Source organism: Ranitomeya variabilis, chromosome 2 (genome assembly GCF_051348905.1).
Source record: "Ranitomeya variabilis isolate aRanVar5 chromosome 2, aRanVar5.hap1, whole genome shotgun sequence".
NCBI lineage: Eukaryota > Metazoa > Chordata > Amphibia > Anura > Dendrobatidae > Ranitomeya > Ranitomeya variabilis.
In genome coordinates this window covers 840,283,046-840,310,251 of record NC_135233.1, presented here as the reverse complement: position 1 = coordinate 840,310,251, position 27,206 = coordinate 840,283,046, and the positions used below count along the sequence as shown (strand labels likewise).

At 43.5% G+C, this 27,206-nt stretch overlaps 1 protein-coding gene across 2 annotated transcripts in view; it reads left to right on the top strand.

Moving 5' to 3' along the window:
- Window positions 1-27,206, top strand: part of VWA5B2 (von Willebrand factor A domain containing 5B2) — a 119,169-nt gene that overhangs the window by 78,663 nt on the left and 13,300 nt on the right. Inside the window, exons 7-19 of one of the 2 annotated variants that reach the window (XM_077290121.1) lie at window positions 5,575-5,699; window positions 5,837-6,010; window positions 6,807-6,917; window positions 7,766-7,819; window positions 11,456-11,655; window positions 18,010-18,124; window positions 18,206-18,391; window positions 18,471-18,672; window positions 18,959-19,275; window positions 19,368-19,596; window positions 20,230-20,571; window positions 20,666-20,800; window positions 20,898-20,996. In XM_077290121.1, the coding sequence (XP_077146236.1) occupies window positions 5,575-5,699; window positions 5,837-6,010; window positions 6,807-6,917; window positions 7,766-7,819; window positions 11,456-11,655; window positions 18,010-18,124; window positions 18,206-18,391; window positions 18,471-18,672; window positions 18,959-19,275; window positions 19,368-19,596; window positions 20,230-20,571; window positions 20,666-20,800; window positions 20,898-20,996 (2,289 nt within the window). The remainder of the gene's footprint in view (window positions 1-5,574; window positions 5,700-5,836; window positions 6,011-6,806; window positions 6,918-7,765; window positions 7,820-11,455; window positions 11,656-18,009; window positions 18,125-18,205; window positions 18,392-18,470; window positions 18,673-18,958; window positions 19,276-19,367; window positions 19,597-20,229; window positions 20,572-20,665; window positions 20,801-20,897; window positions 20,997-27,206) is intronic. The other variant, XM_077290122.1, reaches the window with a different exon arrangement.

The following is a 27,206-nucleotide window of genomic DNA, read 5'->3' as shown; positions in this document are numbered from 1 at the left end:
TAATAAACTTCTTGAATGTGGTTTTGAGCACCTTGAGGAGTGCAGTTTTTAGAATGGTGTCACTTTTGGGTATTTTCAGCCATATAGACCCCTCAAACTGACTTCAAATGTGAGGTGGTCCCTAAAAAAAAAAAAATGGTTTTGTAAATTTTGTTGTAAAAATGAGAAATCGCTGGTCAAATTTTAACCCTTATAACTTCCTAGCAAAAAAAATTTTGTTTCCAAAATTGTGCTGATGTAAAGTAAACATGTGGGAAATGTTATTTATTAACTATTTTGTATCACATAACTCTCTCGTTTAACAGAATAAAAATTCAAAATTTGAAAATTGCGAAATTTTCAAAATTTTCGCGAAATTTCCATTTTTTCCACAAATAAACGCAAAAATTATCGACCTAAATTTACCACTAACATGAAGCCCAATATGTCACGAAAACAAAAACTCAGAACCGCTAGGATCCGTTGAAGCGTTCCTGAGTTATTACCTCTGACACTGGTCAGAATTGCAAAAAATGACCAGGTCATTAAGGTCAAAATAGGCTGGGTTATGAAGGGGTTAAAAAAATGATTCAAATTTCATGTTTTATGATTTTTTTTTATTTATTGGAGAATTAAGGTAAATGCTTAGTTGCGTTTTAAATAATAGATGTTTGTCCTCATCAACAGTGTCTAGCTGAAAAGTGCATAGCTTTATTTGATATGAATAAAATGATCTGACCATCTGTGTACTTTGCAAGAGCAAATGTATAAAGATGAGACAACTAACAGCGACAAACCAAGTCTACACCTAGCATCTTTATCTCCTTCCTATCTGACCCCACCGTCATCAAAGCTTTTGGTTGTGCATGACCCACAGGGTATCTTATTAGATCCATTATGATTTTTTTTATGCATTCTAGCAGATCACATTGCTAAATCTTCTTCTTTAATAATAATACATTTTTATTTATATAGCGCCAACATATTCCGCAGCACTTTACAATTAAGCGGGGACATGTACAGACCATAAATTCAATACAAGTTAAGACAATTTAAACAGTGACATTAGGAGTGAGGTCCCTGCTCGCAAGCTTACAATCTACAAGGCAATGGGGGGGACACAATAGGTGAAAAGTGCTTGTTATTTCAGGTCTGGCAATTATAATAAATACGGATTTTCATATAAAGCTGCATGATCCGGTCATTAGCCCGTGTGTTTAAGAGCAATAGTCAAGTATCAAGTGCAGTTATCATGGTCATGGAGTGTGTGGAGACAGATGAATAGTAGGGTGCAGATTCAGAATAATGTTTGGAAGGAGGGAACAGGGCAAAGTTAGTTTACTGAGTAGTTGATGTGGTAGGATTGTTTGAAGAGATGGGTTTTTAAAGCACGCTTGAATAGGTCGAGGCTAGGTATCAGTCCGATCATCTGGGGAAGTGCATTCCAGAGAGCTGGCGCAGCACGAGAGAAGTCTTGGAGACGGAGGTGCGAGATTCGGATTACGGGGGATGTTAGTCTTAGGTCATTTGTAGAACGGAGGGCACGCTTAGGGCGATAGACAGAGATGAGAGAGGAGATATAAGGCGGTGCAGAACTGTGGAGAGCTTTGTGGGTGAGAGAGATGAGTTTATACTGGACCCTGTAGCGAATGGGAAGCCAGTGTAATGACTGGCACAAGATGGAGGCATCGGTGAAGCAGCTGGACAGAAATATGACCCTGGCTGCTGCATTCAAGATGGATTGGAGAGGAGAAAGTTTGGTAAGAGGGAGACCAATCAGAAGAGAGTTGCAATAGTCCAGACAAGAATGAATAAGAGCGACAGTAAGAGTCTTGGCAGCTTCAAAGGTGAGAAAAGGTCGGATTCTGGAGATGTTTTTAAGATGCAGGTGACAGGAGCAAGTGAGTGATCGGATATAGGGAGTGAAGGAAAGTTCGGTGTTGAATATGACCCCAAGACAGTGGGCATGCTGCTTGGGAGTTATGGTTGAACCCTCCAGGGTAATTTCGATGTTGGGTAGAGTGAGGTTAGTAGAAGCGAGAAACACAAGTAGTTCCGTTTTGGAGAGATTTAGTTTCAGATAGAGGGAGGACATGATGTCCGAGACAGCAGACAGACAATCCTTGGTATTTTGAATTAGTGTAGGGGTGATGTCAGGGGAAGAAGTGTATAATTGGGTGTCGTCAGCATAGAGATGGTACTGAAACCCAAATCTGCTGATTGTTTGTCCAATAGGGGCAGTGTATAGAGAGAATAGGAGGGGGCCTAGGACTGAGCCCTGCGGAACCCCGACAGTAAGGGGACGAGGAGAGGAAGAGGATCCGGCGACAGATACAGTGAAGGAGCGGTCAGAGAGGTAGGAGGAGAACCAGGAGAGGGCTATGTCCTTGAGGCCTATAGAGCGGAGCATAGTGAGAAGGAGCTGGTGATCCACAGTGTCGAATGCTGCGGAGAGATCCAGGAGAATCAGCAGGGAGCAATGACCTTTGGATTTAGCTGTTATTAGATCATTAGAGACTTTAGTGAGGGCAGTTTCAGTGGAGTGTAAAGAGCGGAAACCAGATTGTAAGGGGTCGAAAAGAGAGTTATCCGAGAGATAGCGGATTAGACGGGAGTGGACCAGGCGTTCCAGGAATTTAGAGATGAAGGAAAGGTTAGAGACAGGTCTGTAGTTAGCAGTGCAGTTCTGGTCCAGGAATGGCTTTTTAAGTAAAGGGGTTATGATTGCATGTTTAAATGATAAGGGAAAGATACCTGAAGAAAGAGAGAGGTTAAATATTTTAGTCAGGTGAGTGGTGACCACTGGTGAGAGAGACTGCAGGAGATGTGAAGGAATGGGGTCACTGTTACAGGTTGTAGGCCGAGCAGAAGCGAGGAGCTTGAAAACTTCTTCTTCTGAAACGGGCTCAAAGATGTCTAGTGAGCTTGAGGTGCTGCAGGGAAGGGGATCCATGTGGTTGATTTTTTTCTAGGAAATAAGTGGCCAGATCCTCACCGCTGAGATTGGTGATGGAGGCCTGTACTTTAGGTTTCTGGAGGGAGTTTAAGGTTTCAAAAAGTCGTTTTGGGTTGTTGGATAGTGAGGTGATGAGGGTGGTGAAGTAGGATTGTTTGGCCAGATGAAGGGCAGAGTTATAGGTTTTGAGCATGAACTTACAGTGGATGAAGTCTTCTGCTAAGAGATTTTCTCCACTGCCGCTCTGCACACCTTGAGCAACGCTGAAGAAAGCGCGTTTGCATTGTGTGCCAGGGCTGCCGTTGTCTGTGTCGGGCCTTTCTGCGTGTAGAAAGCGCTGCTTCATCTTTGGGTTCATCTTTTTTTCTTTGCTGGACAACCACCTAAGTTTAAAAGGCTTAGATTGGTTTAAATATAATAAAAAACAATTTCCTCAACTCCTCATTCCCTTTCTGCTCTCTTTCTGATACTTACCTGACCATTACTAGTAGTGATGAGTGAACGTGCTCAGAAAAGGTGTTCTCTGAGCATGCTTGTGTGTTAACCGAGCGACTTCAACGTGCTAGAATAATATGTTTGTGTCCCTGTGGCTGCATGTCTCACGGCCTCACAAACAGCCAATCTCTGCATGTGTTGCCGCGAGAAATGCAACTGCAGGGACTAAAATATATTATTCCAGCATGCTGAAGTCACTCTGTTAGCACCTGAGCATCTCATCTGACCAGAGCACCTTCTTCCACATGCTGTGACTGCTACATGATTTTAACCAACTGCAAACCGGACTTTTTATGGCTTGCTTTAAAAAATTTCTTTATTCTTGCCAGTCTTCCATGTACAGCTGTATATACAGCTCTGGAAATAATTAAGAGAGCTCTGGTAAAAATTGAGACCACTGCAAAATTGTCAGTTTGTCTGATTTTTCTTTTTATAGATATATTTTTGATTAAAATGTAAATTGTTCTTTTATTCTATAAACTTCTGACAACACGTCTCCGAAGTTCCAAGCAATACATTTGTAATTTTTTTTTCTGACAAAGAAAAATGGTCAAAATTAAAAAACAAAAACAAAGAAACAACAACCCAGTGCTTTCACCTCACTCGCTTTCACCTCAAATATTGCAAAGAAAACAAGTTCATAATCATTTAGAAACAACAATACTAATGTTTTAACTCAGGAAGAGTTCACAAATCAATATTTTGTGGAATAACCATGATTTTTAATCACAGCTTTCATGCGTCTTGGCATGCTTTCCACCAGGCTTTCCCACTGCTTCTGTCGCAAAAATGTAAGTAGTTCTTTGTGTGATGACTAAGTTGTGACTATCCATCATCCTCTTGATTACATTCCAGAGGTTTTCAATGGGGTTCAGGTCTGGAGATTGGGCTGCCCATGACAGGGTTATGATGTGGTGGTCTCTTAATTTTTGCCAGAGCTGTATCTTTATATCTCGCTATAAAGCTGTGTGTTTGTAAATGTGTGTATTATATCTATGTAATTTATACCACTTTTATATTAAGCATACAGTGCATGATGACTTAAAGGGACTCTGTCACCTGAATTTGGAGGGAACAATTTTCAGTCATATGGGCGGGGTTTTCGGGTGTTTGATTCACCCTTTCCTTACCCGCTGGCTGCATGCTGGCTGCAATATTGGATTGAAGTTCATTCTCTGTCCTCGGTAGTACATGCCTGCACAAGGCCCTTTAAGCATATAAGGGTGGATAGATGCTTCACACAAAATACTGCAGATAAATACTTTTTACATGATTCACCTTTTCTTCCGGTATTCTTTTTAATATCTTAGTGTGGGTAGTTATGTTGTATTATTTTATGTGGGTTACATTTTGTAGGTACATGTTACACCAGCAGGTACTTGCCTGTATTCAACAAAGAATGACCTGATTCATCCAGGAGTCACATTTATCGGCTGCTTCTTCTCATGTCAGCTTGATCCACTCAGCTATGCACATTACCATATAAACATAAAAAAATAACAACGCAGAGTGACAATTATGGTATCATTTTAAAGCTTTGTGCTGATAAAAGAGCTGGCATACAGTGCAAGAGTTTATTATTCTCTCTATTGATTATGCATTTGGGGGCTGTCCCTCAACAAAAACTGTTACTGGACAGAGAAAAAAGTGGCATACAGATCAGGAAAAAGGACTGGCAAGTACTACTGGTTCATCATGTAGCCGTCTCTGGGTTATCCATGTGTTAGGGGAATGAATGCCTCAAGCCACGTTTGGTATTCCAGAAAGGTTTAGAGTGGGCAGGCTATGCACACGTCTCTCTTCATTGTATTTTATGGGAGTTGTGAAATGGATAACCTATAATACAGAGCACCACATGCATGGATGGTTTTCTCCTTTCTGGAGTGCTGATTAGGGAGTAAATAACCCCATTGTTAAAAGGTGCACGTTACACTTACAGGAATCCAAACCCATAATTTATAACTGACATATAGTTGTAATATGTCAGATGGGACTGATATAACAATGCCAAAAAAAAGTTGTGCACCCCTGCTATATAGCCATTGCTTCTTTAAAAAATAGTCAGTCTACCAAAGCAGCACAATAAATTAATGAAAAGTTAGCTTTTTCTCTATTAAATAAATATACTGTACTTGTTTTTTTAGAGCCACATCTCCCTCATCTATGTCTTGAGAGGGGAATCAAGACTTTCCAGCAGTATGAGACACATATAAAAGAGAGGAAAGATTTTATTAAGGGGCTGAAGAAATCTGGTGATCCTGAAAGACAAGTGAGTGCAAAGAAGTAATAGTAATATAGTGTACTTAAAGAACACTGCATACAAATAATAAAATATGGATTATCATAAATAATTGAGACATGGCATGGTACTATCTTCTGTTTTTGGAACTGACTTTCTGATACTAGGTGAACTTTGTACGGAGGAGGTTTCACAAAGATCTTCTTCTCAATCCGGTGCTGATGCTGAACTTTTGTCCTGATATTACTGGTCTCAGTTCTCTCAGCTCTGATCTCCCCACCATTACCCGTGAAGTTCTTTTCATTGTCCATCTGATGGAGCAGCCAAGCCATGATATACGGGTGAGACTATTTCTTCACATATATACTAAAGCATTAGCAATGTATGTAATGTAATATTCAGAATTCAGCTTTCATCAATGTTTATGATGAAAAACGTGGATCTTTAGTCTATTCTATCGTGTATGGGAATTGGCGAACTGGTTTACATTTTATCTGCTGAAGTTTTGGATAGATCGAGTACCATAGTGCAGACATCTTTTAGTATTGTTTTCTATTTTTAATAATTTTGTGCTCTTACCAAAAGCAAATGAATCTTAAAAAAAATACCAATCTTGGTATTGATTATTGTAAATTGCACAGGCCGTGAATGTGACCACTTTGGATAGATTTGTACAGTCATCTGGAGAAATACTAGAGATTGATGTATGAAAATAACCTCTCCAGAGAGATAGAGGACTCTAACTCTAGCACCACCTATTTGTTTTAGCAATCCGAAAAGTCAATAGCGACACTTTTAACGAGCCTTGCCGCATGGTTTAGCATTATAAACTAAACCAGAAAATTCTTAGATAAGTGTTACAGGGTGTTTGCCTCTCCTCAGTGCAAAGCAGGAGATCTAATTCGGCTGGGAGAGAGGCTTCTGCCAAGTGGTCTAAGGTTGGAACGTTTCTCCTAAAATGTATGTAACCTACATATTGCTAGGTCAATATATATACCGTAATAGAAAAAATTCTTATCCCTGTATCCTATAGTACATAATCCAGTCTCCATTATAGTTCCTTTAATAATGCTGCTTTCTATATGATCTCTTACCCACTTGTCTGATATTTCTGTGCAATTTTTGCATGTTTTGCAGGATGCTCTTCTACTGGCTGTGAGAAGTTTACCTGCACGCACGTTGCTGAATGTGGCAGGTGGCACATGTGACAGCAGGGCCCTGTTTCCAACAAGCAGGCAGTGCAGTAACGTGAGTGAGGGGGGCTGCAAGGGAATCTGTGTACTCAGTACTGCTGACTGCAAAGGATGCTGAGAGTTTGGTGAGAATTTGCAGTGTCAATCACACTTAGCTGTGCTACTTTCCTGCTTTGCCTTTCTTTATTTTGCTTTTATGTTCTGCTTTACATTACATATATTTAAGTTATTGCACTCTTTTATTGTTGTAGTACCAGAATTCAGTTTTGCTATTGGTCATGTATGATCCTATGGTGGAGAAGACTGAGAAAGCAAGTATGCAGTAGCCACCATCTGTAATAAATTTTTTTTAAAACTTCTTTTGTTCCCGTAATTGAAATATTTACTATCCACAATGGCAGCTGACCAACAAGAATTTATATACACAAGTGATTCAGTTTTTGGCTCTCTTACTGACTGCCTCAGTCTGATTAGTTAGATCCCACTCCTTTTTGCTCCTTAAAATAATAACAGTAACAATTAAGATAGTTATATAAATAGTTAAGAAAGATACAGTAGCATGTAAAAGCTTGGGCACCCCAGTGAACAGTTAAGCAAGTTGAAGATAAAATGGGTCATTCCATGGTAGCTTACGTTACAACGCAATATAGTAACTTATGTTACAAAGATGATGGTAACTTAACTTACAATAAGTTTAATCCAATGGATGGTAACATATTGTAACGTAAGTTACCATCAGCTTAGTAACGAAAGTTACTATACTGTGCGGTAACATAAGTTATCTATATTTCTTGTAATAAAAACTGTTGCTTTTAACTTGTGAGGTTAAAATATATTTTTTAAAGTTGCTGGGACTATGGTGTATTAATACAATAAAAATAGTGCTTCTCCCCTGTTTACCAGAACAGAAAATTTGGCAGACTCATGAAGGACAACTGCCTTTCCTTTTTTTGTAACGTAAGTTACCAAGTAATAACACTGTATTTTGTATATAATTTTATTGTTGAAAAATCAAACTGTGTTGAACTCTATTGAGAATAGTTTAATGTACAATATACATTCACTCCTTTTTGTGCCTGCCTTCAAAGAACAGTCTGTAGCCAGTTTATGGCTTGTGAATGTAACGTAAGTTACCATGGAATGACCCAAATGATCTCTAAAAGTCCTGAAGTCAGAGATTACACATTTCCTTTGTATTTTAGGCATAAAGATAAATAATATATATATTTTCATCTTTTACATTTTAAAAATTACAGTAAGGAAAATGGGCCAACACAAAAGTTTGGGCACCCGGCATGGTTTGTGCCTAGTAGCATCCAATTTTGAAAGTAGTTGTGACACTAGTCAGAATGGTCAAGGAATCGAAGATCCGAAGCCAGGAGGGTGCATCATAAACAGAACAAAGAGACAAAAGCGTAGTCAGGTAACGTTCTGAGGTCAGAGTACCGGGAGGATAACGGAACAGAGCTGAAGGGATTAATCAGGCGGGTGGTGAGAACGAAGTCCAAAGTCAGGCAACAGATCACGCATACAGACCTCAAGGCACAGGAGAACAAACCTCACAAGCTGAATGTACGTCTGGCAGAGTTCTGGGAGACGCAGCTCAGTTAAGTAGCATGGCAATTACCCTGGAATAATGAATACTTGGAGAGACAACCGACGCCTCATTCTCAACAATCAACACACTGACAGCTCAGCACTCCCATGTACCAGATTAGATGGCCAAGCTGTCAGTAACTGCATCCCAGACACACTGAGGGGTTGAACCGTGACAATATCACAGCTTTTAAATGCTTTTTGTAGCCAAACAAGTCTTTCCATTCTTGTTTAAGGGATTTTCATCCATTCTTCCTTGGAAAATTCTTCCAGTTCTGTGACATTCCTAGGTCGTCTTGCATGCACTACTATTTTGAAGTTTAGCCACAGATTTTCAATGATGATCAGATCAGAGGGCTGTGAAAGCCATTGTAAAACCTTCAGCTTGCTCCTCTTGAGGTAGTCTATTGTGGATTTTGACATATGTTTAGGACCATTAACTTCAGCTTTTTTACAGATGGTGTTACGTTTGCATCAGTAATTTGTTGAAATTTAATTGAATCCATTCTTCCCCGTGCCCGTGACATATTCCCTAGCCCATTGGCTGCAAAACAACCCCAAAGCATGGTTGATCTACCCCCAAGCTTATTGTTTGTCGAAATGTTCTTTTCCTGAAATTATGTGCCCATTTTTCTCCATGCATACTTTTTGATCACTGTGGCCAAAGAGTTCTATTTTAACCTCATCGGTCCACAGGACTTGTTTCCAAAATGCATCAGGCTTGTTTAGATGTTCTTTTGCACTTCTAATGCTGCATTTTATGGTGAGGAGGCAGGAGAGGTTTTTGTTGTGAATTCCGTTCTCGGACTCCCTCCTGTGGTCATGAATGGTACTTTGGTTAGTTCTGCTCTTGGACTCCCTCTGGTGGCTTTGAGCGGAACTGCTGGTCACTGAGGTTGGCTTTGTCAGCTGCTCTCGTTTATTGCTATGTTGGCTTCCCTATTTAACTCCACTCAGATCGTTACTTCATGCTGGCTGTCAATGTTTCAGTATTGGTTCAGATCTCTCTTGGACTTCTCTGAGGACCTGTCTACTCCAGCAGAAGCTAAGTCTTTGCTAGTTCATTTGTTGTTACTGCTTCCTGAATATATTTCTTAGTACTGCCAATTTCTAGTCCAGCTTGCTATCATGATATTCCCTTGCTAGCTGGAAGCTCTGGGGTGCAGAGTGGCACCTCCACACCGTGAGTCGGTGTGGGGAGTCTTTTTGCTTACTCTGCGTGGTTTTTTGTAGTCTTTTGTGCTGACCGCATAGTTCCCTTTTCTATCCTCTGACTATTTAGTCAAGTCTGGCCTCCTCTGCTAAAACCTGTTTCATTCCTGTGTTTGTGACTTTCCTCTTAACTCACAGTCAATATATGTGGGGGGCTGCCTTTACCTTTTGGAGAATTTCTCTGAGGCAAGGTTAGGCTTCTATTTCTATCTTTAGGGGTAGTTAGCTCTTAGGCTGTGAAGAGGCATCTAGGGAGAGTTAGGTACGCTCCACGGCTATTTCTAGTGTGTGTGTGATAGGAGTAGGGTTTGCGGTCAGCAGAGTTCCCACTTTCCCAGAGCTTGTTCCGATTACTAGTTTACTCATCAGGTCATTCCGGCTGCTCCTAACCACCAGGTCCATAACAGGTTTTCTTCTGATGACTCTTTCATGAAGGCCATATTTGTGCATGTGTCTCTGAATCGTAGACCTTTCTGAAGGTCTTTTGCAGTCAAGCGGAGGTTCTGATTTGCCTCTCTAGAAATCCTATGATCAGCTCTCACTAAAATTTTGCTTTGCCTTCCAGACCTTATTTTGACCTCCACTGTTACTGTTAACTGCCAATTCTTAGTTACATTTCGATCTGAGGAAAGGGCAACTTGAAAACGCTTTACTATCTTCTTGTAGCCTTCTTCTGCTTTGTGAACCTCCACCATTTTCAGATTGTTAGGCAGCTGCTTAGAAAAACCAATGGCTGCTGGGTTTTTTTGGCACAAGGTTATAGGAGGCTGGGTTTTTATAAATCTAGGCATTTTGCATGACCTGGCCTTTCCTAACAACGATAGTGAACAAGCCATAACCCTAACAGGCTAATTTTAAGGTCTAAAACCTTGCTCAAAGTTATGTGAGCACAAATCACCAAAGTTGCCCATTTAACTTTTTTTATTTTTACAATGAAAAAAATTACTATATGTGTATATTTTTTCCCTAAAATACAAAGGAAATGTGTCCTCTATTTTTAGGCCTTTTAGAGATTACCGTATTTTTCGGACTTTAAGATGCACTGGACCATAAGACGCACCCCAAATTTTCAGAAGGAAAATGGGGGGGAAAAAATTAATGCATCAAATGGGGGTCCATCTTACAGTCCTGAATTCAGCTTTCCAAGGGGGCATCGGCAGCGCTGGTGGAGCAGAGTCACAGGGGGTGTTTGGTGGTCCGGAGATGATATGACCCAGACTGGTGTGCAGGTTCGGCGGTGCAGGGGGCTATGTTGACATTTTGTGAATGCCCGGAGCCCCCGCACATCCATTGCTGCAATGCGATGGTCTCCGGGAAATCTCATCCCAGTCTGGTGCTCTCGTACCGAGATCTCGGAGCTGAGGTGTCAATCTATGCAAGCGCCGCCTCCGGTGGCCATTTTCTCGGAGGCCACAGCATTGAGGCAATAGAAGTACGGGGCCTTTCACTAAATGTCGCCGGAGCAACCTGCACCACAGAGCACCGCTGAACCTGCCGCACCAGGCTGGGATTGGGAGCAAGATCATCACCTTGCAGCGTCGGACCACCGGAAGAATCGCCCGACTCCTGCTGCCACCACACTAACTGTAAGTACATTCCGACTATAAGATGCGCCCCCGTTTCCCCCAAAAAAATTTTTTTGTGAAAAAAGTGTGTCTTATAGTCCGAAAAATACGGTATTTAGTTTTCAACTTGCTTAACTGTTCACAATAACAGTAATTTTGACCGGGGTGCCCAAACTTTTACATGCCACTGTATAAAGAGTGTCTTTATCTTTCTTAACAGGAATCATTGGAGATGGCATGTGAATTTTTCCAAAGTAACAAGATGTTTGGGATGTCAAGCAATTTCTCTTCTATGCTAAGTCGAATATTAGCATATCCGGTGCATCGTGGATACCCACGGCAAATATTTATCTTTACAGACACTGAATTTACAAATTCTAGCAGAGTTCTTGAGCTTTTAAGTCATGCAAGAAGTACACGGTGAGAACAAAAAGCATGATGAACAATGAAACTATAATATTGTAATCAGGCTTTTATTGCCATAATAATGAACATTACGATGTTTGTTAATGTTGAAGATACAGAGAAGATTTATCTCTTGTAAATTCATAAATTAATCAACAAAAAAATGATTTGCAGAGTGGTATTTTTTCAAGGGCTGATGTACACAATATAAACAAAAATATTGACTCATACACATTACACCTAGAGGGGCTTTGATGACATTCCATTCTAAATCCATAAAGTTTAATATGACGTTGGTAGCCACTTTTCAGCTATAACAGTTTTCACTCTTCTGAGAAGGTTTTGTACAAGTTTTGGAATTTTTCTGTGGGAACTCTGTGAAGGCACATCAAGTTCTTCCACACACAACTTGCCTAACATTGCCTTTATGTATCTTGCCTTGTGTACTGGAGCACAGTCACGCTGGCAAAGAGAAGGGCTTTTTCCTAAGGGTACTGTCACACAGTGCCATTTTGATCGCTACGACGGTACGATTCGTGACGTTCTAGCGATATCCATACGATATCGCAGTGTCTGACACGCAGCAGCGATCAGGGACCCTGCTGAGAATCGTACGTCGTAGCAGATCGTATGGAACTTTCTTTCGTCGCTTGATCACCCGCTGACATCGCTGCATCGTTGTGTGTGACACCGATCCAGCGATGTGTTCGCTTGTAACCAGGGTAAACATCGGGTAACTAAGCGCAGGGCCGCGCTTAGTAACCCGATGTTTACCGTGGTTACCAGCGTAAACGTAAAAAAACCAAACAGTACATACTCACATTCCGGTGTCCGTCCTCCGGCGTCTCAGCTTCTCTGCACTGTGAGCGCCTGCCAGCCGGAAAGCGAGCACAGCGGTGACGCGGTGACGTCACCGCTGTGCTTTCCGGCTATGGCGCTTACACAGTGGAGAGAAGCAGAACGCCGGGGGACAGACACCGGAATGTAAGTATGTACTGTTTGTTTTTTTTTACGTTTACGCTGGTAACCAGGGTAAACATCGGGTTACTAAGCGCGGCCCTGCGCTTAGTAACCCGATGTTTACCCTGGTTACCCGGGGACTTCGGCATCGCTCCAGCGCCGTGATTGCAACGTGTGACCGCAGTCTACGACGCTGGAGCGATATTCATACGATGCTACGACGTCACGAATCGTGCCGTCGTAGCGATGTAAATGGTACTGTGTGACGGTACCCTAACTCTTCCTATAAAGTTTGAAGCATACAATTTTCCAAAATATCTTGGTATGCTGAAGCATTAAGATTTTCCTTCACAGAATCTAACAGGCCTATGCTAATCCCTGAGAAGCAGCCTCTTAGCTTTATCCCTTCTCAACCAAGCTTTATGGCTGGCATATTGCAATCAGACTGCAAACATTCTCCTGGCATTTGGCAAACCCAGACTCTGCTATAAAAAGAAGCTTTGGTCATCACTCCACAAAACACGTTTACACTGTTCCAGAATCCTGTGCTGGCATGCTTTACACGACAACAGGAGCCACTTGACATTGTTCCCTGTAGTTTGCAAATAAAGTAAAGGCCTTTGTGATAAACTCGCACCTCGCCTTACGTTACTATTAGGTCTGAGGGATCACATGGTATGATCTCCTAACTTGCACCAACACCCCCTGGGGACATGCAAGGTCATCTTGGCACAGTATTACACAGAACACCCCCTGTCCACACGGGCCTAGTGAGTGAGAGGATGTGGCCCACACAGTTGCTGATGTGGCACCACACTTGCTCACAACCCTGACAGGCTGAGAGGTCCCTTTCACTAGCACCATTGAAACAGAAACTTATCAGCCCAGAGGGACGGCCACCAGTTCCTCGTTAGATTTAATCCTGTTAACGTACCAGGCTTATATCGGGCCAGAGACCAGCCACGGTAGCCGGAAAGACTAAACCGAGAACACAGACGTGTGGATTATTGGATCGAGATAAAAGAGCTGCCCAAGATTAAATTATAGTTTTAATCGCCTTAGGGGCACACTAGACAATATACTATATACACAATGGCTGTACTTATACAATGGTCAGATATGCAAATACAGGTGAAGTACGAAAGATATAAGATGGCACAAGTCGGTTACCGGCTTGATTTTCGACCGTTGGATGCTGTCAACCACATGGGAGGTGTGGGCCAGCTATTTCCAGTTTCTTCCAACACACTGCACATCGTGACCTCCTCTGGCAGAGAACAAAAGGCCACATCATCGCATGTGCACTTAACCCCTTGGTCAGTCACTTACTTCCCTGGGGATGGCCCTAGTTATCCTCCCACTTGCTCTGGCAGCTGAAACTCCAAAAACCTATGATGGATCATAACTTCTTTATGGAAGGTCATAAGGTGGTCGTTTTGGCACAATCGGATATGTCCGGGTCCACGTTACACTTGAGGACCAAACACGGCTCAGCTACCTGGCTTCTACTAGCCGTTCTGCATATCTCCCCATCCTATGGGGGTGCTTGAACAGATCAATACTCTGGAAGTAGTTTGGCCAGTACCAGAAATCTCGAAAATGTAACCGGTATGTGGCTAGGATGTACGATAACTTCATATTTTCCTTAAATCTCTTTATGAAATCCTAAGCAGTTACACAGCGTGGACTCCACTGGAGGTCATCCTATATGAGCTTGGATACTAGCTGGTGTGGCTAGACTACGTGCTGTGCCAGGTGATCTGTTACAGCTACATATGCTGAAGGAGGATTGTAAGCTGCCTTAAAATTCCCCACATATTCTTCACAGCCCTGATAAACATTAGATAGCTTTTGGCTGAATGAGCGTTCATCTGATGGCTCTCTCTCCTGACTCCCCACGGACAAGAACTTTTGGCTTGATTGAGCCCTCTTTTGTTCTTTGAGAGATCTATTGCCAGAATTACCTGGCAGCTTCTTATCTCCATATTGAATAAAAGGATTGGCCATTGAAATTCAACAGGCCTGTTCTTTTACTATCCCGACATATTCTATAGGGGGTTTCAGATGGTAATCTAATCCTGCTAAAGTCAATGGATTCTGACAAAAGTAACTCCAGCAAAATGGTGGTGGCGACTGCACTTATTATCTATCGCTTGCTGATAGATCCTAATGCGTATGCAGCACCAACAGTGCCAGTTTGCTAGAGGCAATTTTTTTTTTTTGCTCCAAGAAAATGTTGCCATCTCCCCAGAGTGGCTCAATGATATTGAGGTCAGGAGACTGAGGTAGCCACTCCAGAACCTTCACTTTGTTCTGTTGTAGCCAATGACAGGTCCACTTGGCCTTGTGTTTTGGATTGTTGTCATGTTGGAACATCCAAGTATGTCCCATGCGCAGCTTCCTGGCAGATGAGTGCAAATTTGTCTCCAGTATTTGCTGATAAGGTGCTGCATTCATCTTTCCTTCAACTTTTACCAAGTTTCCTGTGCCTTTGTAGCTCGCACATCCCCAAAACATCACCGATCCACCTCCGTGCTTTACAGTAGGAATGGTGTTCCTTTCATCATAGGCCTTGTTGACTTTTTTCTCCAAATGTAACATTTATGGTTATGGCCAAAAAGTTCAATTTTGGTCTCATCACTCCAAATTACCTTATTCCAAAAGTTTTGAGGCTTGTCTCTGTGCTGTTTTGCGTATTGTAGGCGAGATACTTTGTGGCATTCGTGCAGTAATTTCTTTTTTCTGGTGACTCGACCATGCAGCCCATTTTTCTTCAAGTGCCTCTTTATTGTACATCTTGAAACAGCCACACTGCTAGTTTTCAGAGAGTCCTGTATTTCAGCTGATGTTATTTGTGGGTTTTTCTTTGCATCCCAAACAATTTTCCTGGCAGTTGTGGACGACATTTTTGTTGGTCTACCTGACCGTGGTTTTATTTATACAGAGCCCCTGATTTTCCATTTGTTAATCACAGTTTGACCGCCGCTGACTGGCATTTTCAATTCCTTGGATATCTTTTTGTATCCCTTTTCTGTTTTATACAGTTCTACTACATTTTCCCGTAGATCTGTTGACAATTCTTTTGCTTTCCCCATGACTCACAATCCAGAAACGTCAGTGACTGGATGAAAGATGCAAGAGTCACTCATCTTTTATGCAGACATACTGATTACAAGCAAACAGGTCACAGGTGAGGATGTTACCTTTAGTAGCCAGTCAAACCCATTTTTGTCAACTTCTGTGCATGTTATCAGGTCAAAATCACCAGGGTATGTGAACTTTTCATCAGGGTCATTTGGGTGTTTTGGCTTGTCATTATGATTTATAAAGAGAAAACACAGTAGTTTGACAATAAATGGCTTAACCCAACCACTAACCATGAGTGGAGAAAAAGTTTTAATGTTATCATTCATATTCTCTTAAAAAAGGCCAAGAAAGCAAAAATTCTGCCGGGGTATGTAAACTTTTGAGCAAAACTGTACCAGGATGAGGAGCGGGGCCATGCATACCAGGATGGGGATGAGGGGGCCATGCATTCTAGGATAGGGATGATGGGGGGCATGCATTCCAGGATGGGGATGATACCCAGGATGAGGATGAGGTGGCCATGTATACCATGATAGGGATGAGGGGCCATGCATACCAGGATGTAGGATGGGAGCCATGCTTACCAGGATAGGGATGAGGGGGCCATGCATACCAGGATAGGAATGAGGGGGCCTTACATACCAGGACAGGGATGAGGGGGCCATGTATACCAGGATGGGGAATAGGGAACCATGTATACCAGGATGGGGATGAGGGGACCATATGTACCAGGATAGAGGATATTAGTACAGAATTGACCACATTTTTGCTTCAATTTTTTTTCTATTTTCCTCACTGGCCTGGCCCCTATTTTACATACTGAATATAGCATATTTTGAAACAAAAAAAAAAATTAAATTCACATTCAAAAGGCAAGCCGTGGTGCCTGCGGTGTAGCATGATCGCATCTGTAATGTCCATTTAATTATTTTATTTGGTGATATAAATTTATTCAGAAAAAAATTCCCTCTCAAAATGTCGCCGGTTGTGCCTCCGCAGTAGCATCTATCGTCGATCTGTTGCGATAAAGGAAAAAAAAAAATTAACTCCACAACAATGACGCCGGTGGCGCCTGCGCAGTATCATCTACCAGATTACTGATAGATTCTACTTCGCAGGCAGCGCTATTTTGAGAGATTTTTTTTTTTTTTTCTGAAAAAATTTATATCACCAACTAAAATTATTACCGTAAATGGACATTATAGTTGCGATCATACCACAGTGCAGGTGCCGCCACGAGCGGCTTCCTGCTGAATGTGAATTTTTTTTTCAAAACATTATATTCAGTATGTAAAATAGGGGGCAGGTCACTGAAGAATCAGTGACCTGTCATAAGCCATACAGATGAATAGCTAATCAGAGCACCACATAAAGACCCCCCTTCCCCCGCAGGCCCGCCCCAAAGCACGAGAATCTCATTAACTAAAAAAGGAAAATCAAGATTAAACAACCACAAGATGGATTTCATCAACCAAGGTATCATTTTAATAAGTATGATGGCACCAACATGACATTGTCTGTAGGTTACTCAGCACAATCCTGCTGACAGGTTCCCTTTATCATCATGTCCTCCATTTGAAATTTATTTTTTCCAAAACTGAACTTGCTTATGTTCCCTCTCTCTAGTATCCTATCTAAACTTGATATTTCCATTTCAATATATGGAACTACTGTAATTCTTAAGCAGCATGCCCTCTGTTTTGGGGTTATATTTGAGTCAGAGCTTTTCTCCACACCCTACACCCAATCACTCACTTGCTTATGTTTCCTGTATTTCAAAAATATCTCCAGAATCTGCCCTTTTCTTACTTTTGAAAATGCAAAACTATTACTGTTACTCTGATTCATTCTTGGCTCAATTATTGCAACTCACTACTAATCAGTTTTTCTTTCACTAAACTCACCCCTCTCCAGTCTGTCAGGAATGCAGCATCTAGGTGCATATTTCTCTGCAGTCCCTACACAGATACCTCCACCATGTGCCACTGTTTACACTAGTTGTCCATCTGCTACAGAACCCAACATAAGCTCATTGCTTCTTATACAGTACATTTCCAGCTTTTGCAGACGAGCAAACGCACCTATTTTTTAATTGTTGAACTATGAGTTCCTTTGTAAAATCTGATATTTTGTACATTTAGCCTTTGAATTCTCAAGTACTGCAGAATATGTTGGGACCGTATAAATAAAGAATATGTTTTTATTCTTTGTTATAAAGCATATTTAGCTTTTCTGCAGTGAATTTAGCGAATATCCTATATTATGTTGCTACCAAGATTTGTACATAATGCAAAGACATACAGTAACTTTTCTAATCTGCAGGGTGTTTGCTTTTGGTCTTGGTGCAAATGTGCATCACAAAATACTTGAGAGAGCTGCCAAGTTAACCAGGGGAACCGTAGAGCTGCTTTCTGAAGGAGAAAGACTACAGCCCAAGGTAAGTTCAAAGTGTTTTCTTTCTGATATCATGTACAGTAAAATTCCTTGTACTTTCTAATCTGCTGATTTCAATTTATAGCTGATTAAATCCTTAAAGAAGGCACTGGAGCCAGTTTTAAGTGACATCACTATTGACTGGTACATGCCAGAAACTATGGAGGCCCTGCTCACCCCCAACGACATTGCTCCACTGTATCCTGGCGACTCGCTTATTAGCTACTGCACTTTATATAATACTGCAAGCTTCAGAAGCAAGAAAGGACCAGTGAGTATCAGACTTGATGAAATGCATGTTCTAGTCTCTAGCTTTCAATTTATTTCTCTGGGTCACTACTATGTTTCAGACACGTGTGGCGAGAGGAGGATCTCTTAGCTCAGTTTTCCAGTCTCAGGAAGAGTCTCAGACCCAACAGACTACAGATACAAGTTTCCAGAACCCATCTACTGGTATGGAAGATGTGGAACGAGCTTTACAGGAGATTTCACAAGAAATCTCACTGGAGTTCTCTGCATGGAGTGAAGATCCAGAAATAACTGAAAGCATTGGTAGGCAATCCCCTGGTAGATGGTTGACTGTGGACCTTTAAGATTTTATGATGTGCATATTATTTAATATGGTTATGTAGTAACCTTTCTAGTTGAGTTGCGTTCCCAAAGGAATAAACATACACTGTACTTTTCTACCTTGTGAAAATTTACTTCAGGGAGTGACGAAGTACTTGGGAAAAATTATCCAACAGTTCAAATATGGATATTTAGGTTTTGGTTTTTTTTTTACACATAACCATAGCATGAATCTATTGTCTCCAACTAATTACATTATTTTCTTTAGGTGGAGATGGAGCGCAAGTAAGTGATATAAGGAAACGGATTGTACGTTCCTCTTACGTCCAGGAACAATATATGCTCACTCATTGTTCTGTTAGCACTGAGCCAACTCAAGCACCAACACAACCTTCCATGTGCAGTGACCACACTCGTGCAACTAGCCATGGCTCTACTAGCGGCGAGTCAGTAGGCTCCAGAGAAACTGTTTCAGGAGACTGTGTAATGTCTTACTCTAGAAAAGTCTGCAATCAGGGAAAGAAGAGTATTTCGCAGAATGAAGGAATCTGTGCACTCAACCAAAGTTCATCTCCATCTTGTAAGGTAAGATGTCATTAATTACATTTTGGACTTGCTATCTTTAACAAGTTAACGTTTGGTGAATATAAACAAATTTTGAAGTTTTATGCCAACAGCATGAAGTCTATCACTGTGACCCTTGCCAACAGGCTACAGTAACACAAAGCACAGAGGAACTGGTCCGAAAAAAAGCTCTTATTCATGCCACCATGTCTGGACGCAGTTTCTCATCCCCCCACGGAGAATTGGATATGCTTCGATTGCGCACTGTCTTGGACAAAGTATCACAGAACCTTGATTCCGAAGATGTTAATGCAAAGCACACAGAGGGACTATGTGATTCCTGTAAGTAAATTTCTGGATGAAGATGGTCATAAATGATAAAAAGAAAGCACATACTTCTTGGGCGGTGATTTCTAAAATATAGTAGAAGCTTTAACAAAGTATTGTGAAAAAAAATAAGCATGTACAAATTTTATCCTGTTTAGTTAAACTTCACAAATATTTATGGACCCAACTTTGGCTTGTTCCTTTATATAGAATTTTAAAAATTTGGCTTAAAAATTATTAGTAATACAATTTTACTTTTTTTAAATTTCAAACTACCATATCAATAACTGTTGAAGTACTAAAACACTAGTAACACATTATTACAGTATTAACATGTCATGTTATTTATAACATGATTAACAAAACACTTGAAAAAGTAACAAGAAATTTAAATAAATCTAGTATCTTCCTATATTGCAATATACCTGGGCCCTCAGTGTGCTGGGGAAAATTGTCCCCCCTGACGTCTGTCCTGATTTGTAGATCCCATTTTGTGCATTAGATTGATCAATGAATCTTCCAAGTTGTCGGAGAGCATCAGATAAAATGCCATAAAAAGTTAGTATGATATAGACTATCTTAATAGTTTTCTAATGACTATTTTATTCTGTTATTGCATTTCCATTGCTTCTATTCTCCATTATTCAGTCAACGGTCAGCTTCCTTCTCCTGCACAGCTGGATTGGGACATGCTGGTGGATGCACAGTATCTTTTCTCAGCGTCACCAACTGTGGATACAACAAATACGGGCTCTGGGGTCAGCAATGAATCTGGTTGGCAGTGCCGAGCTGTAATCCATGGTTATATTGGAAGCAGCAACCATTCCTGGGAAACAACAATAAGCCTAGAGACACTTTTGAATAGTGCTGGAGAGGATTTTGGATCAGATACAGAGAGTGAAAAATCTTATGACCTGCACCATTTGGCTGCGCATTCTGTGATCCGAGACAATGAGGAATTGGCCTGGAGAGAGTCCAACATTGAACACGGTAACAATTGCCTTCTACAATCTCGCACATGCACATGTCTAGTAATTTCATTTTATGTGTTTATCATCTAACTTTATACAAACTTCTATTGTAGGTTCTTCTCGACGCTTCCGATTAAAAGCCATACAGACCAGCAAATCTTGTTCTCAAGCCTCATTTTTTACTTGCTACATGCCTATAGACCCAGATACCCAGGATGAATTTCCAGGTCAAACGATTGTGTGTAGAGGTAAGGAATTGGTACGAAATAGTGATTTCTAAAATTCATGTCCTAAGTGATGGCAAAGAAAGCCCCAAAACATCTGTGTGCTGGCCTTGGATATTAGGTGGACGCAGTAGAAGAACTGGCAGTTCAAACTCTGGGAAGTGGAGTGTGGCAGATAACCGACACTCAGAATGCATGGAAGACACATTCGAAAATGCAGGTAACTGGAAACATCCCTATACATAGTACAAATATCCATCCATCGTGTCATGGAACACTGAAATGGTACTTTGTCATGCATATTATTTTTTTGCTTTTACTTTCAGTTCTAATCAATATAGAATATTTGGAGAACATATGTATTGTTAAGCTACAATTTCCTCCATTCAATAAATAGGAAAAAAAAGGTTAAACTGAAGCTTTTAGGGTATATTCACTCACAGCACACTTGTTACAGATATTTTAGTGACAATATCCATTCTTATTATCTGAATGGGATTGTTCTATGCACATGCCATAAATATGTAAGGTTTCAAAACTCCTTTCTCCTACGCCTCATTGGGGGACACAGACCGTGGGTGTTATGCTGCTTGCCACTAGGAGGACACTAAGTGATACAAAGAAAGCTAGCTCCTCCCCTGCAGTATACACCCTCCTGCTGGCCCTCAGCTAACCAGTTCTTGCTTAGTGTCTGTAGGAGGCACTTGGGTCTGTTTTCAGACCCCAACTTTCTTATTTTAATTTTAATTTTTCTGTAAATTTTTATTTTTTATTCAACGGAGTGAAGGGGGCGACGGATCCTTTTTTATGGGACCCGCTCTCCCCCGAACCAGCAACAGGCGAGCACGGCGAGTATACCTCCCCGTCCCTCTCCTGCGACGCGGGAGCACACCAAATTTTACTCGGGCAACGGGTTTCCATCTTTGGTCCCGATTTCCCTTCCCCCTGCAAGACGGCGAGCACATAGAGGCTGCTCTAATGTTCCTCTCCGGTGGCCCGACATACAAGGCCCACATCACATGGCGTTGCATACTTGCGGAGCCCAAAGGGATTGCAGAAGAGGATGAGGATGGAGCGCGCAGGGACAGGGGGACCTGCATTACCGGACTGTGAGTACATCAGGAGTTCCCCTCCTGCGCTCCGGATCGCTTTGCGGCCGCGCCACCTCACACCGCCGGACAGGCCGGAAATTTAGTCCCCGGCTTTTCAGCCGGAGTAGGCCGCAGTGGCCTCTATGGGGTAGGCGCCGGTGGTACTTGCGGCAGAGCCCCTGGGGACAGGCGCCGGCGGTCGGGAACTGTGGCGGTTAGCGTCGCTCCGTTGCGGCCGCCGCGCATCCCCAAGCAGGCTGGAAATTTAGTCCCCGGCTTTTCAGCTGGAGTAGGCCGCAGTGGGCAGATCCCTCCCACGGCCGTAACCCCGCCCCCTATATCGGCGCTTCTCGTCTGGGACGAGAGGCGCCCTGCAGATCTCGGGGGCCATTTTTCCTCACGCTGCCTGCCTGGAAGATGCGGTCCTGAGGGTTCCATTGGCCGGTACGCCAGCGGCAATCATTCGGCGCGCGGCCCGCCTACGCGCTCCACCGGCAGGCTCCATAAATTTAGTCCCCGGCTTTTGCAGCCGGACTAGGCCGCAGTTGAAATTCCTTTCAGGAGCGGAGGTGCCTTCATGGTCCCGATGGGCTGAACTTCGTGGAGGTACAGAAGCCCCCCTCCATGGTCCGGGCAGCCTCCACCACTGTGAAAGCGGACAAGGAGGCGGACGGTTCCTCTCCACCTCCCTAACAAAGGGATGATGGATTGAGGTTTATCTCTCTATCCTTGCACCGTCCACGCTGCAATACCCGACATCCGCGGCGGCTCCATGCCGGGACGCGCACCGTTGGTAAGTGGTCCCTGCCAGCGATGGGCTTCTGCAGCGGCATATTCACAGGCAGTCTCAGGCTTCCCTGTGGCCACCTCCCTGAGGTAACGCTCCAGCCGGCTAAAAAATTTAGCTCCCGGCTTCGGCCGATGTGCAGGCCGCACCCCAGGAGCGCACTGTGTCGCCTCAAGGCGGCTTAGCTTTTTTTCCTGGCGCTTTTCGCCTGACGCAGAAGCGCTCAATTTTTTTCTCGAGCAACGGGTGACCACCCCTAACTTCTACGCTGACGCCGGCTGCAGAAATTTACGCCCCGGCTGGGGCCTATTCATGGAAGTCTCGAGGCTCCGCCCTCGTCGTGCCTGTGGCTCCGCCCCCTTAATTGGCGCTTCTCGCTCGCTGCGAGATTTTACCTAAACCCGCATGACCAGTATTCCTGGTCTTAAAGTCACATGACCAGTATTCCCTGGTCTTTAGGGCATGTGACCAGTATTCCCTGGTCTTAAAGGCACGTGACCAGTATTCCCTGGTCTTAACGGCGCGTGACCAGTATTCCCTGGTCTTAATGGCGCGTGACCAGAATTCCCGGGTCTTAAAGACACGGGACCAGTAAGTATCCCCGGGTCTTACACGCACACGTCCAGCATCCCCTGGTCTTAAAGGCACGCAACCAGTATTTCCTGGTCTTAAAGGCGCACGACCAGTATTCCCTGGTCTTAAAGGCACACGACCAGTATTCCCTGGTCTTAAAAGCGCACGACCAGTATTCCCTGGTCTTAAAGGCACACGACCAGCAGTCTCTGGTTTTAAAGCCACACGACCAGTAATCCCTGGTCTTAAGGCACACGACCAGTATTCCCTGGTCTTAAAGACACACGACCAGTATTCCCTGGTCTTAAAGGCACACGACCAGTATTCCCTGGTCTTAAAGGCACACGACCAGTATTCCCTGGTCTTAAAGACACACGACCAGTATTCCCTGGTCTTAAAGGCACACGACCAGTATTCCCTGGTCTTAAAGGCACACGACCAGTATTCCCTGGTCTTAAAGGCACACGACCAGTTTTCCCTGGTCTTAAAGGCACACGACCAGTATTCCCTGGTCTTAAAGGCACACGACCAGTATTCCCTTGTCTTGAGGCCACCATGACCAATCCGAAACTGGTCATAAATGAGGAGCCCTCTGCCGCTGATCCCAGTTTATCCCAGTGTCACTAGTTCCCTCAGTCTAAACTCCCTCGTAGAGCTTTTGCCATCCAGTCCGGATATGCGATTCACTGGACAGAAGCCTCTACGTGGGACGCTATGCCTGGTCTGATTTTTAAGGGCGACAGGCACTTTAAGGGGCGCCGTTCTCCCCACACCATCAACAGACGGGCACACGAAGGTCCAGGCCTAACGCCAGACAATCTGTCCTGTCCACCCGGAGACCTGAACTCTGTGGATGTACAGAGGCACCCTTTTTTTCGGGCGTCTGAGCACCCCCCTCTGCATCACCACTATTTATCAGAGGATGCAAGTAGGCGAATGTTCCCTCTCCACTTCCTTGTTAAGAGGATGGTGGATCGGGGCTCCTAATTTTTAACTCTGCATTGACCTGCTGGAAGCAGCGGCGCATTCTGCCACTCGGCAGATTAACCGGGTACAATCTCCTGTGGTTTACCTACCAGTATCCCTGCCCGATATGTCCTCGATTATAATGCCACGATCTGTCAAATAGCACATCTGGTTTGTTCCGTTTGGCAGCTACGGGTCCAGCCCTTTAACCTCCCTATCCGCCGCATGAATTGCTAGAGCAACGGTCTCCTGCTTGGAGTCCTTAACTACTTTGATTCACACCAGTATCCCTTTCCTGAAGACAGTTCAGCTGGTCAATCATATTTTTGAGCGGGAGACTAACGTAGAATCGTACGTTCCCGCAGCCCCGACCAACAGTGAAACGGTTGTCCAGGACAGTCTAGATCTTAGGGATCTTGGTTCCTAAAAGGGGAACGAGAAGTAGGACCGATCCCGGACCTCAAACTTCTAACAATCTTTCACAAGGTTCTTCTTCTTCGAATGGAGTCTCCTCCGCTCAGCCATTACTTCAACAAAAAAGGTGCAGTTCTGGCATCCATCGACATTCCGGATGTCTAACCTCTTCAAAAATTCCTTTGCTTTTCCATTCGTGAACAGCATTTAAGTCACGACCTTGTCCTTCGACCTTGCTACCGCACCCAGGGTGTTCGCAAGGGTCATGGCGGCTGTCATCTGGCACCTAGAGGCGTGGCCGTCCTACCCTGTTTGGCCGACTGTTTACCCGCCCTTGCAGGACTACGCTAAGTCGTCTATATCACTTGCGATACCCTCTCACCTGGGCTGGTGGCTAGACTTAGACAACTCCTCAATTCCAGCCCAGCAGATATCCTTTTTGAGGATGATCCAGTATTCTTCCAGAAGGGTGGTAAATCTCCCTCCAGACAAGGTCATGGTGTTTCAACAGGGAGCTTGCGCTCTTGCTCTCTCATCCCCTCATTTCATTCGATTTGCTGGGAGGGTTCCAAAAAAAAAAAAAAAAAAAAGACGGAGACGACAATGGAAGCAGTTTCCTTCGCTCCGTTAGTTTTCAGCAAGTCAAGCAGCCTTTCAGACAATAGTCTCTAAGCTCCTTCTTCATCCGGAGTTTTTTTTCCCGGTTCCATGGTTACTAGTAACTTCCAATGCCAGTCCTCTTCTCCCAATCATTGCTCTGGAGATCTCAAGGATAGTCCTACAGTAGGTCCACTCCTTATGGCGGGTCAACCCATCCGAATTCAATTGGACAACGCCACGGCTGTGTCATACGTCAATCATCTAGCGAGTACCCACGTTCAAGCTCCATGGCCAAAGTACCCACATGGGCCGAGATCTATCACTCGGTGATCTTGGCAGTACATATCCCAGGAGTAGAACTCTGGGCTGCGAACATATTTAGCCGTCAGGGTTTCACCTCAAGTGAGTGGGAACTTCACCGGAAGTATTCCATTAGACCCGCCTTCACTGGAGCTCTACAGTTGTAGTTCGGATGGCGTCCTGACTGATCGCCTGTGTACTGGAGTTTGTTGCTCGGCCTCGAGATCCAGGAGCCTTCGCACTGCATGCTCCGGTTATTCCGTGGTACCAGTTTCCACTTCCGAAAGCTTTTCAGAAACAGAAAGGGCCCCAGTGATCCTCGGAAATCCGCACTGATCACGTCAGTTCGCTTGCGGAGCTGGTAGCTTTCTGTCTTTCTGCAACAAAACTGCAAGTAGGGACCACCTCGCAGGATGTTTTTCACATGTAGTTCTTCCCTATTGCATACCGTTAGATCATTGGGATCTATTCTATTAGGGAAGGTTGCCCCCCTTTCTCTCGGCGATATCCTCATCCTGACGAGTCTTCGGTGCTAACGGGTCTTTTCAGACTTTTTTCTCTTATTTCCTTCAAGGCAAGGTTGTCCTCAAGCCTTTCCTGTCCTTAGTTACCAAGGTGGTATTGTATTACTACTGTCATGAGGGCATAGTTCTTCCCTCATCTCTTTTGGCACCACTCCACAAAATGGAATGAGGTCCCCATATTCCGGACAAAGCGAGTGCTCTGAGTAGGTACGTCTTGAGGACGGCGTCCTTCCGAAGGTTGGACACTGCTTCTTGGGTTTCCTAACGGTAAGAGGAAGGTTTCCTGACTTTTACAGGAAGGGTTTGGCCGTCTCCATCGGCCATTTAGCCTGGTGTATTCCTTCACCATCCAGGAGTCCTTCCGTGTTAGATGACAGCCTATCTCCCTGTCTATCGTGGTTTCTAGGCACCAGGCGTCAACAAGACACGCCTGCAAGCTTGCGGATTCGTCCAATCCGCATGCATTATAATTCCCAGACTTCCACAGATGTGACTCTGGGCAGGTGGACTCTGCAGGCCGCGGTGGCGCACTTGTAAGCAGTTACACAGGGCCTGATCTGCCGTTGTCCCCACCCAGGGACTGCTTTGGTACGTCCCACGGTCTGTGTCCCCCAATGAGGCGTAGGAGAAAGAGGGATTTTTGTGTACTCACCGTAAAATCCTTTTCTCCGAGCCAATCATTGGGGGACACAGCTCCCACCCTAGTATTGGCTTATGCTAGTTTTTATAATCCGATATGCTATACTCTCATATATAATATGACATACTGTAAGCTAATATGTTGTTACTGATCTCCTACTGCTTTTTGCACCGAACTGGTTAGCTGAGGGCCAGCAGGAGGGTGTATACTGCAGGGGAGGAGCTAGCTTTCTTTGTATCACTTAGTGTCCTCCTAGTGGCAAGCAGCATAACACCCACGGTCTGTGTCCCCCAATGATTGGCTCGGAGAAAAGGATTTTACGGTGAGTACACAAAAATCCCTCTTTCACACTATCAGAAAGGCATATTGTAAAGATGATGTAGCCACATGCCATTTGTGATTATTTCAAAAATTAAATGTCAACAAATTACTAAAATCATACCTGGGGTATGTTTCCACGGTCCGGAAACGCTGCATGTTTGACACTGCGTACAGCCGCAGTCAAACACGCTGCGTCCAGATGTTACAGCATAGT